At 29.3% G+C, this 12,199-nt stretch overlaps 1 protein-coding gene across 1 annotated transcript; it reads right to left on the reverse strand.

Annotated features, from left to right (window-relative positions):
* Positions 1-7,353: 7,353 nt before the first annotated feature.
* On the reverse strand, positions 7,354-11,845 carry LOC127080463 (uncharacterized). The gene is made up of 4 exons (XM_051020783.1): positions 11,720-11,845; positions 11,620-11,636; positions 7,766-8,080; positions 7,354-7,681 (listed from the first exon to the last, which is right to left on the reverse strand). The coding sequence occupies exons 1-4, from the start codon at positions 11,843-11,845 to the stop codon at positions 7,354-7,356; spliced, it is 786 nt and encodes a 261-aa protein (XP_050876740.1).
* Positions 11,846-12,199: the final 354 nt, after the last annotated feature.

The following is a 12,199-nucleotide window of genomic DNA, read 5'->3' on the forward strand; positions in this document are numbered from 1 at the left end:
GGTTGGAAAAACATATATGTTAACAAAATTGAGAGGCACAAGAAACGTCTGTTAGGGAGAATCAGTGGAATCCAAAAGGCCTTGCAAGAAGGGAGGGGTATGAAGGCTTAAGTAAGCTTGAGTACAAGTTGCAGATGGAATTATCAAAGACCCTTGATCAAGAAGATTTGTTTTGTTATAAAGATCAAGGTAAAAATGGTTAGTTGACGGAAATAGAAATACCATATATTACCATGTTAAAATTGTTCAGAGAAGACGGAGGAATAAAATTAAGATGATCAAGAATGATAATGGTGTTTGGATTGAGGACCCAGATCAGATAGGAATTATTTTCAAAGATTCTACCAAAACATGTTCATAAAAGACATATATACAAGTTTGTGGCAACCCTTGAAGGTAACATTTCCAAATATTAACTTAGATGGTGTCAAGAATGTGAGTAAATAAGTTTAGAATGAAGAGGTTAAATAAGAGATTTTTGATATGGCTCCTTGAAAGATGTTAGCTTGAAAATTCTAGTCGAAGGAATCACTAGAAAATGATGATAATCGTGTTTGAAAATGACTAAGTATGAAGAAACCCATTCTTAGACACGGTATCCACGCCGACCAAGATGGTTCGACTAACTTACTAGACTTGGTTTGAAGGAGTCATAAGAATAGATCCCTAAGATTAGGATCACTCTCTCTTCAAATCATGTATAGAATCTCTAAAGGGGTTACACAAATCAATCCTTCGACAAAGTTTCGAGTTCGACAGGTTCATCAGACATTGAGAACTTAGTGTATTTTGTGGCCTATCCTCAATATCAAGGATCACGTCTTCTAGTAGATCATCCATATCATGGATCATATCTCCATTTGATCATCCACATCTTCATCCATTTGTGACGTCGCATTTCGATTATTATCCATTTCTCCATGCCACATCCATGTTGTATAATTTTGACATATTCCATTATAACATAGGTGATGTAATATTTTTTTCTTTGACAGTTTTTTGATATTCCCGCAAATAACACAACGACAATAAAATATACCATTATTGGGAACATTTTTTTTGGCGAATTCAAGGAATTCAAGAACTCTTTTCTCATACATCGGACTAACCTATCAATTTTCATCTAACTACGATCTATAACAAATTCTGAAATTTATATCAAAAGACTAATGTGAATGACACTAATGCTACACACACAACATTCCAATATGATTATATGCATATGCATATCCAACACCAAAACCTAAAGCATATTCAAAAAATCTGAATAAAACATGAACATGGCAACATGAACAATACACATGACCATGTCAATACACACAACATCCTAATAACATTTATTTGTTACAAAAATAAATCAGTAATCCTAGCAAAGAACATAAACATTCAGAAGCGTCAAGAGAGAGAATGGTAAATAACTCTAGCAAAGAACATAAGCATTCAGAAGCGTTTGAGAGAGAGAAGAGTAATGTACCGTAATTCGAAGAGGATGACGATTTTTTTCCATAAATGATATTTGTTTCTAGAAATGAATAAAAATGGTGAAGATTCCGCTATCATTGTCGTCTCGTTTGCTAGGGAACCCTTGTGTGTTATGAACAAAATGAAGTATCTTTTATGTTTTAATTTTGTGGAAAATAATTTCACAATGGTTGTAAGCTTCAACCGTAGTGAAATATGGAACATATAACCACGGTTGAATGAAACAATCATAGTTGTTATACTTTCAATTTTTAAATAACAATAAATGTGAATGGACGCACACTTATTTTAATTGAAAACATGGAAAAATGTTGATACTTGGATTCGAAGCTTGTCATCAAAATTTTATGACCACAGTTATTTTTAGGAACCGTGATGAAAAGTTTCTTAATAAAATAAAATAAAAAACATCTGCGTAAAAAATGTTATATGACTACGGTGGTAAAATGGTTGTTATAATATTGTGTCACTGAAGGTATATTTTCTAGGAGGGAGAGAGAGAGAGAGAGAGAGAGAGAGAGAGAGAGAGAGAGAGAGAGAGAGAGAGAGAAGAAGAAGAAGAAGAAGAAGAAGTGAAAAACTACAACTTTGTTTGTAGCTTTCACATAACTCTAACGAATTAATCCTTGAGAGAAAAACCACCTTCTTTTTCGCTGGATTTTTTGATCCCAAGGAAAACCACACACTCACACAAATGCCAACCCATGAAATCCTTAAGAAATCTTTATAAAAAGTTAATCATAAAATGATCCTCCTTGCAGATCACACGCCATAAGATGATAACTTAATCCAAACAACAATGGATGATGGAAGAGGTTGAAGAGGAAGAGATGTAAAATGTAAAACTCAAAGCAAGATCCAAAACCCTTTTGAAAGTTCAGAGAAAATGTGTGTTATGAGTTCTAAATCATAAAGTGGATGTGTATGTTATGAAAAATATGAATGAGAATTATAAAAATGTTTTATATGTGTGTTAGAGATCTAGCACAAAAATTAGAGAAATATGTCATTTTATTCGAGTTACGAGCAAGAAGTATGAGTCAAGTCAAGAGAGTGGATGATTTGAATCAAGATCCAAGAGCCAATAAAAATTGCCGCCATGATTCAAATCAACCCTTTTCATGATTTGAATCATGTCATTCGAGTCAACAAGACATGTAATTTGAATCAAAACACAAACAAAATCCAAAAAAGAAACTGCTTGAATTTGATTTGGGTCAAACACATTTGTGATTCAAAATAAATCTCTCTGATTCGAGTCATGGATTGTTGTGATTCAAATCAAACTTACAGAGGCAACATTCTATTTTTTAAAATACGTTTGATTCGATTCATGAAGTTATGTCATTCGAATCGACTCATAGAAACGAAATGCTAATTTTTTTCACACAATTTGATTTGAGTGATGACATCCTATGGTTCGAATCACGCATAACTTTTTTTCAAGTTTTCATCAAAGTGAAGTGCTATTATGAATCGAAACTTGACATGACTTAAATCACTCTCAAATGTGTTTCTTGATTCAAACCTTCAACTATTTGACTAGAAGCGTATTGTTAAGACTTTAATCAAACAATTTAATTTATTCATGCGTAAAATCGATTAAGAACTCAACCCTAGAATGTGCAACCACCATGTGAGGAGACTTAATAACGACAAAATAAACTAGAATATAAATTAACAAGCATTAAAACATAAATGGGTAAATTGAAAAGAAAAATTTCAATTTCTCTAAAATTGAAAAGAAATTTCAAAAAGTCAAAAGTGTAAACTCTAAAACATATATCTTAAAATTTTCCAGATCCGAAACTTTAAGGAGTTTTTAATTTTGAAGAAATGAATTTGAAGGAGAATCAAACACATAATAAAAAATTCAAACTTCAATTACTAGAAGAAATGTCTTATTCGCTCTCGTTGTCTCTTTCTAGTTAGTTGCAAGATAAGTGTTATTTTATTTAAAATTAATTAATTTGGTTCATTCTTAGTTTTATTAATTTGATTTAACTTAATTTATGTATTTTTCAAACTTAAAATTTTAACTTTTGATATTTAATTTTTTTTACTATGAAGATGATGAAGGTGTTAATAAAGATGTAAATGATATGAGAGAAGAAGAAGATGAATAAATAGAGAAAAAGCTGGATGTTGATGATTAGTTATTAGATCATATAGTCCTGCAAGATCCAAATGTTTATCTTTTGAAACAAAGATCAAATGGTTTAAGTAATCTAAGTTGGTATGTGGTTGGATCACTGTTGTTTGGCGCAACGTCACTTCTTTAATTAGTTCATGGATAATGGATTCAGAGTGTTTTAAATTTCAAGAGCATAATTATAAACTCAATTCAGCCAAAACTCAGTTGGAGAAGTTGAAGCTCAGATTGGAATTGACATGCATAATGATCTCAATTAAGCTATTCATGCTAAGAGATGCCTTGATTGTTTTCAATTGCATGAATAAGAGGATTTGACTTTAAATCCTCTAATATGATTCCTTTAATTTGAACAAGATTGTTGAATTAATTAGGAAGGTGTCCGCACGAATAAATTTATTTAATATGATATAAATTATATTTAAATATTTATGTTAATTTAAAATTAATTATTTAATTGCAATAATTAATAATAATATAAATTATATTATATTAAATAATAATTTAAAAAAGAATTTGTGAAATGGATAAAAAAAAGAAATTTTGACATATAAAAATAATAGTTTGTATTTCAAATAGATATTTTGCTGATAATAATCTATGAGGAAAAAAAGAATTTTGACATTTGAAAATAATAATTTTGTGTTTCAAATAAAAAAATTATTAAAAATAAGTATTTTATTAATAGTGACATGTGAGAAAAAGAAATTTTTTGATGTTTAAAAATAAGAAATATGTGTCTCAAATAAAGACAATCGTTAATTAAAATAAAATATTTATTTTGCTAATAGTGGTCTGTGAGAAAAAGAGAAATTTTGACATTTGAAAAAAATAATTTTGTGTCTGAAATAAAGGCAATTGTTAATTAAAATAAAATAGGTATTTTGCTGATAATGGCATGTGAAAAAAAGAAATGACATTTGAAAATAAGAATTTTTTATTTCAAATAAAGATAATTATTAATTAAAATAAAATAGATATTTTGTTGATAGTGATCCGTGAAAAAAAATTGACATTTGAAATTGTGAATTTTGTGTCTCAAATAAAGATAATTTATTAATTAAAATAAAATAGGTATTCCGTTGATAATAACATGTGATAAAAAAAAACGTTTTTACATTTGAAAATAAAAATTTTATATTTCAAATAATAAAAATTATTAATTAAAATAAAATAGATATTTTTTTATAGTAATATGTGAGATAGAAAGTTAGTTGTGTGCATGACTATCGAGTATTGTTCAATTTCATAAAATACATTATTAATTTTATTAAATTTTTTTTAAAAATTATTTAATATTTTTAATAATAATAAAATAAATACAATTAATTAAATATGTCATAAAAACAAAATTAAATATCAATATTGCATACATTTATACACCAATAAATATTTAATATGATAATAATATAATATAATTATGCATTTTAATATATTAAAAATAATTGGGAGAAGATAAAATAATTAGGTAGAAAAAATAAAATAATGAAATAAAAATTAAAAAAAAATATAAAAGAAAAATTAATTTAATTTGAAAGAAGAATGAAACAGTGAATGAAAGAGTGAGAAGTGGACGAAAAACCGAAAGTTAAAAAATATTAAATAGAAATTTGACACTTTGTAACGTTTGTTGAAGTATAGTGAATTAATTAACATATTAATTTTCTTACTATTTTAACATTTTGCAAATGTAAAAACTTTTAAGTTAAAAATATTATTGATAGTTTGCATATATGTTTTATTAATAAATATATAGCTTATTAGATTTAGTTTGAGGTGTCCATATTTGTGAAATTTTATTGCATCGGACATGGTCAGTCCTTTGAATTTGGGTGTCTTGGACGAATCAAAAGAGTGGTGTCCCTATAATTTTTTTTAACAATAAATACATAAGGATAAAAGAAATAATTGGATAAAAAACATATTTTTATTTGACATTATGCAAAAAGAATGCAAGTATGTCTTTGAATCAATTTTTATACTACATCAAAACATAAACCACTGTAAAGAGACTTATTATTATTATTCTTTTTCTTCTTCTTTTTCTTCTTCTTCTTGATCTGATTTTTTTCCTATAAAAAAATTGAGCAAACCTTTAAATTATTTAAATATCATCCTCTTAGAATCTTTTGTTGCAAAATCTTTAATAATTCTTTCATAATTAAGGTTCTTCGAAAAATTATTTTCAATTGAAATCAACGCAAGACTATTTAATCTATCTTGTAACATAGTAGACTCAAATAAGATTTTAATAATTTTAATTTAGAAAAACTTCTTTCAGCAGATGCAACACTGGAATAGTCAATATTATTTTATAAGGTATGCATGCATTAGGAAAACAATTAAAAGTCTTTAAAGAACTCAATATCATATAGCTTGATTTTGATTTAACTGTTAAAACTTCTCAAATAACTTGCAATTCTTCAAACAAAATTTCACCATCAAGATGAAGAGAATCGTCATGTTTTAAACAAATTTCAAGATTTTTACAACATGCTTTCAAGTTCCTATCAGATAATGATCTAAGTCTTTCAATATTAAACAAGTGAGTCAATTGTTTGATCTAAAATATGTGTTATAGTACTCAAATCTTTTATCAAGTGAGTCAATTGTTTATCTACAATATATAAGAAATAGTGATTTCGAAAAGACTCTTCAGCAGACTCAAGATTCAGTTGTGTGGATTAAGATGGATTTTTATCATAGTGTTATTTTCTACGAATTTGACGTTTTTGAATAAACACACATTCAATCTCCATTTCATTCTCAATCTTTTCAGCACTAGCCTTAACATTTACAAATCTAGATTCTCTATATTTTTTCAAATACTTGATCAAACATTTTACTAGTTTTATAGCCACATCAGTACGCATGTCTTTTTTTTTGCAAACTTTTGTTAATTTCATTAACAGTAGTTAATAACTCAAACGAAATAATCATAGCTGTTAAAAATTCAAAGTTTCAAATTTCATGAGTTGTTAAAGATTTGACTTCACTCTTAATTTTAGGATCATTATCTTGTTCAGCTAGTTGAAGTAGTGTTTCTCTTACATCTGAAGTTTGAGATTTAATTGCATATATATTATTCACATGACTTTCTCAACTTCTTTATGCCAATGATATAATAGTTAAGTCTTTCACATTGTCTCTAAGAATTTTCCAACGTTTTGTCGAATTAGAAAATACAGTATAAATACGTTGTAACACTCCAAAATATCTTTAGCTTTAGTACATGAATTTTCAATATCACAAAGTGTCAAGTTAAGGCTATGACAACCGCATGGTGTGTATAATACTTTAGGGTTAACATCTAATAATTTTCTTTGTACACTTTGATATTTATCTTTCATGTTTGATCCATTATCATATCCTTGTCCTCTAACATTATTAATATATAGACCAAGAGTTTCCAATATATTTTGTAATTCCTCAAACAATCCTTGACCTATTGTGTCATTGACTTTCAAAAATTCCACAAAAAACTCTTCAATTTTTATTGGACTTGTAGAAACATCCACACAATGTATAATGAGAGTAATTTGTTCTTGATGACTTACATCAGGAGTACAATCAAGAATCATAGAAAAATATTTTGCTTCTTTGATTTTTTCGAATATTGCACTTTTGACTTCATTACCTAACATGTTAATCAATTCATTTTGAGTTTTATGATTAAGATAATGATAATGAATTTCAAAATGTTTTTGCATGACAGGATCTCATTCAACAATCATTTCAACAAGAGAAAGAAAGCTTTCATTGTTTTCCATATTAATCCTCTTATTTTTTCCATGAAATGTTAAATTTTGCTCTGCTAGATATCTAGTAACATAAACTATCCTAAGTAAGACATTCTTCCAATGCCTTTTTTCATTTCTTATAAGCTCTTGAAGATGTTGATCAATTGTTATATTTTTCTTAAATCTAATATGCAAGTCAATCCATTTACTCATGAAAGACATGTATGCACCGCTTAATTCATGTTCTTTAAGTCTTTCATAAATATGTTTCCAATCATTAAAACCTTCATTTGTTAAGCGATTCATTCTACAATTTGTACCAAATAACTTATAGCAAAAACAAAAAACTATATCCAATTCTTTTGAATAAACAAGTCAATTCTTATCTTACTCTTCTCCATTAGAACAATAACAGATATAACATGATGATGAGAAATGCCTACCAGAAATATTTTTAAGACCATTCACAATTGACACATCTCTTTTAGTATCATTTCTTAGTAATTCATCTCTTAAGTCATTGCTAAGGTTATTCCATGTTCTTGGATCATAAATGTCCAATAGAATAGACTTGTTAGGTTGTTCATCGACAAAAATAAGGATATGTTCATTTTCATTATTATAACCTTCATCATCAAAAAATTCAGCTTCATTATCATCTTCTTTTTCGTTGTTTTCAACCAAAATATTTTTCTCTTCAACAATCCTATTTTATTGTTCATTCTCTAAACTACCAGCTTCAAGGTTCAAATTATCTAGATTTGCATCATTTGAAATATAAATTGTTGGGCGTTTTTCAAAAAAATTATGAATAGCACATATTTTAGATTTATTATCAATTTCAATTAGTTTCTTTCTTTTTCGTTTTATATTACCAGACAATTATTTTCTAGGCAACATTTCAAGCAATCAAAGAGATGAAACAATAGTGTCTGATGATGATTTTTAACATTCAATTTAAATTCTGATCAATTTGTTTCAAAAGTCTTTGAACAACAAATCAAACTTGATCTTGAAAAGTGGAAATCAACAAAAAAATTAGTATCTTATAAAAGTTTTTTTTTACTAATAAATAATAACTATATATATATATATATATATATAAACTTTTTGATTCATTGATTATTTGACATTTATGTTAGACACTTATGCTTTTCCAATTTTCTTGTTAAATTGACGCTCAGTATTTATGATTTTTTCAGAGAGATTGAGAAATTATAATTAGATTGAGATTTGAGAATTAGAAAGAGCACAGATTCATAAACTATGGTAAAGTTCTATGATTTTTGAGTCTTAATAAAGAGTTAGAAATCTGATTTTTCAATTATTCATATTTCTATATCATTATTTTAATTTTAGTGCCCCAATTAGACTCTTTAGTTGCTAAAATTATGGATGTATTAGCTGATTTTATTTTAGGAGAATTAATTGATTTTATTCTACTCTATATTTTATTTAAGGAAAATTATATTCTTTTATTAATTTTGACTTTATAATATCCTATAAATTTATTAGCTAGTAGTTTTTAAAAATATAATATAATAAAAAATTCTCTTTTAATATATATATATATATATATATATATATATATATATATATATATATATATATATATATATATATATATATATATATATATATAATATATATATATATATATATATATATATATATATATATATATATATATATATATATATATATATATATATATATATATATATATATATATATATATATATATATATTATATATATATATATATATAATATATATATATATATATATATATATATATTATATATATATATATATATATATATATATATATATATATATATATATATATATATAATTTAGTGCTTCTAAAATTCCCCACGAGGCTATGCTCAGGGTCACCTCAGGCGTCGAATATGTGAATGAGGGTGGGTGGATCTGGTCTAGTCACTTATTACCATATGTTACTAGAAGGACACAATTTTGTTAGTACTGTATTTGATATGTAATCCGATTGACTGTTTATGGGTTGTTGTTGATATATCTATCTTCTCAGCATAGGATCTTAAAAGTTCTATGCAATCTTTCGTAGAATTTCATAAAAGGTGGTTAGAGGTTTCTGTATCTGATGTAGAATTATGATTCATCTTTAGGTGTAATGGGTTGGAGTATCTCTATACTCTTTTTAATATATATTTTGTTTATAAAAAGAGATTTAAGTTAAAGAAAATAATGAAGGCTATGGTATATAAGTAACAATATTCTCACATCTTACATCTTAGTTTATTTAAAATCTGGGTCGATCCAATAATCTATGGAGACTCCGTTTTAATTTTAAAAAATGGGTTTCAATTTTATGTCAATCCAAATAGGTGATTAAAAATGGAAATTTTCTTAATGCATCCTTTAAAAAAATTTATAGGAAATTTTCTTAATGCACCCTATTAAAAATGGAAATTTTCTTAATGTACCCTATAAATTTTACAGAGTTATATCTCTAGTAACGAATAAGAACATCACGTTTCATGTTTTGTTTTGTTTATGCGTATTCTGATGAAGATTTATAAACGTTATGTACCATGTTATGTGACGAGATTTAATCCATAAAATTGACATATAAACAATGACGTACATAAATCTAGATGGTCCAAAAATGTCATATATAAATAAAAGATCAAAATGGCAAAAGAGTTGAGAACAACGATAAAGTAACATAATATTACAATTCATAGTACTAATACTATATACTAATGTACTACTGTGTATGTCAGACTACATCGCCTCTGCCTTCTCTGGCTCCTCTGCCTCTTCGGCCATCAATCTCCATATATCCTTCAGCATTGTCTCCGGTACATCAATGTCCCCCGTACCTCTGTCATTATAGCATCTAGGACCTTTCTCACATCAGACCCATTCGGGTCAATGACTGCTTGTGCAATATCCACAATGCAACGACATCTAGGCAAGACATCCTCAACATGATCTAACTGTGCCTTATGGTCCTCTAGTTTCTTTTAATTAGCTGGCCTGTGTGGGTCTTCTGGAGCAACCTATACCATATACGGATGTGACGCCCTGAAGAACCACCTGATGTACCCGTCCCGTAGCTCTAGTTGCTCGAGGCTATGGTACTTCGTGTCTCCTCAGGTACCAGGTGACTCTCATAATCATCAAACATATCATTCATCTATCTAAGTATCAAAGTAGGAGGAGCAGATACAAAAGGGTGTCTAGGAATGGTGTGAGTGTAACAGAACTTCCGCATGACACACTCAGGGAGATGGGGCAGTGAGACGTGATCTGCAGGTCAACCATCCAAAGTATAACATTATCTCATTAAAAGGTCGTGTCTACGGTGATCGACATGGTTGTTGAAGTGCATGTCCTCGATAACCAAGCGGTCAAGAACGACTCAGTCGCCTGGTTCCCTCTAAGCGAGGAAAATGCAGTAGCACGCGGCATATCCTCAAAGTAAGTCGGTACACTCGCCCAGCCGGAGAAACTCGGGAAGTGCTGGCGGATCGAAGCTTGAAAAGTTTGGAACACACGAACCATAAGTAATGATGTTGCAAATATGAAATGAAAACGACACAGAAAGATTAAAAGACCAATAAATATTATTATCAATAATGTAATGTTGCCTGTGATCTATTTCATCTTCCACCTAGAGCCATCTGATAACTTCGAGTACAAGTAGAACAAACAAACGGCCCTCCAGCTGTATAAGTGGCACTCTTGTCCATATAAATCGTATTGCCAACCAAATTTAGCAAGTAAGCTCATAGCATGCGCTATGTGGATCCCCACCTGCTCGTCATCACCTATAGCTTGATGTGCTCTCTATAGCTCCTCTCTATATACCTTTTTCAAGTATTCAAATCTAGCATGTGCCCCCTGATCTTATCCAATTGCTCTTTCTCCTCGCCTAGGTAATCCCCGAGATAGTCTACCATCATCTCGAGTGCCTCGTATTTGGTAATCCTCTCATGATCTAGGAGTCTCCCCTTAATCAGAATATGTAGCAAACATGAGACATCATCGAATGTGATAGATATTTCATCAAGCGGGAGATAAAATAACGAGGTCTCTGAGTTCCATCTCTCCACAAATGCATTAAACATTCTGTGGTTGGCCGTAATATAACCGGTCATGCACAAGTCCTTTAGCCCAGATAAGGACAAAGCATCCTAAAAGCAATCCTCATTCGAATGAGACTAGTTAGTAATCTTTCGCTAGTGGTTAATAAACTTCAGCGGATCATGGTCCTGAAAAAAAGTAAAAATCAATGTAACAAACTTGTCAATTAAAATGAGCGTAAATTAAAAAGAACGAGGACAACTAATGCTACCTCTCTATCCCATATATGTCTGGAAATATGGTCTGGGTATAAAGGTAGTAGTGACAAATCTACAGGGCCTCCTCCAAATGCATCTAGCTCAGCATCCGCAACAGCCTCACCTTTCGGAGGTGGCATTAGCTCAGTAGCATCAACAATAGAAGGTGGCAGTGGTGTCTCTGGTACAACTAGTGACTCGGGTACATCAGGCACCTAAATAGGTGAAATCTGTCGCCTACGAGAGGATGGAGGGACTGATGTGTCGGTAGGTGAAATTTGTCTCCTACGGGAAGAAGAAGATTGAAAAGCATGAGGAAAAGCACGAGCGCAGAAGTAGGTTGCTTTGCATGGTCAGAGGGACCAGGAGCATCCAAAACCTGCTGACTCTTCTTCCGTCACACTGATATGTGTTGTGCAACTCTATCATGCCTCAATTTATCATGTCTATCAACCATTATACTTATAAGTTAAAGTAAAGCATACAATTAGTGC

Source organism: Lathyrus oleraceus, chromosome 5 (assembly GCF_024323335.1).
Source record: "Lathyrus oleraceus cultivar Zhongwan6 chromosome 5, CAAS_Psat_ZW6_1.0, whole genome shotgun sequence".
NCBI classification, from domain to species: domain Eukaryota; kingdom Viridiplantae; phylum Streptophyta; class Magnoliopsida; order Fabales; family Fabaceae; genus Lathyrus; species Lathyrus oleraceus.

What these genes read in the sequence shown, in the direction of transcription:
- LOC127080463 (XM_051020783.1), bottom strand. Translation starts at nt 11,845, where the DNA reads ATGCCACCTCCGAAAGGTGAGGCTGTTGCGGATGCTGAGCTAGATGCA. An exon ending in TATTGTTCTAATGGAGAAGA is followed by an intron (nt 7,682 to 7,765) that starts GTAAGATAAGAA and finishes TACAAATTGTAG; the next exon opens with AATGAATCGCTTAACAAATG.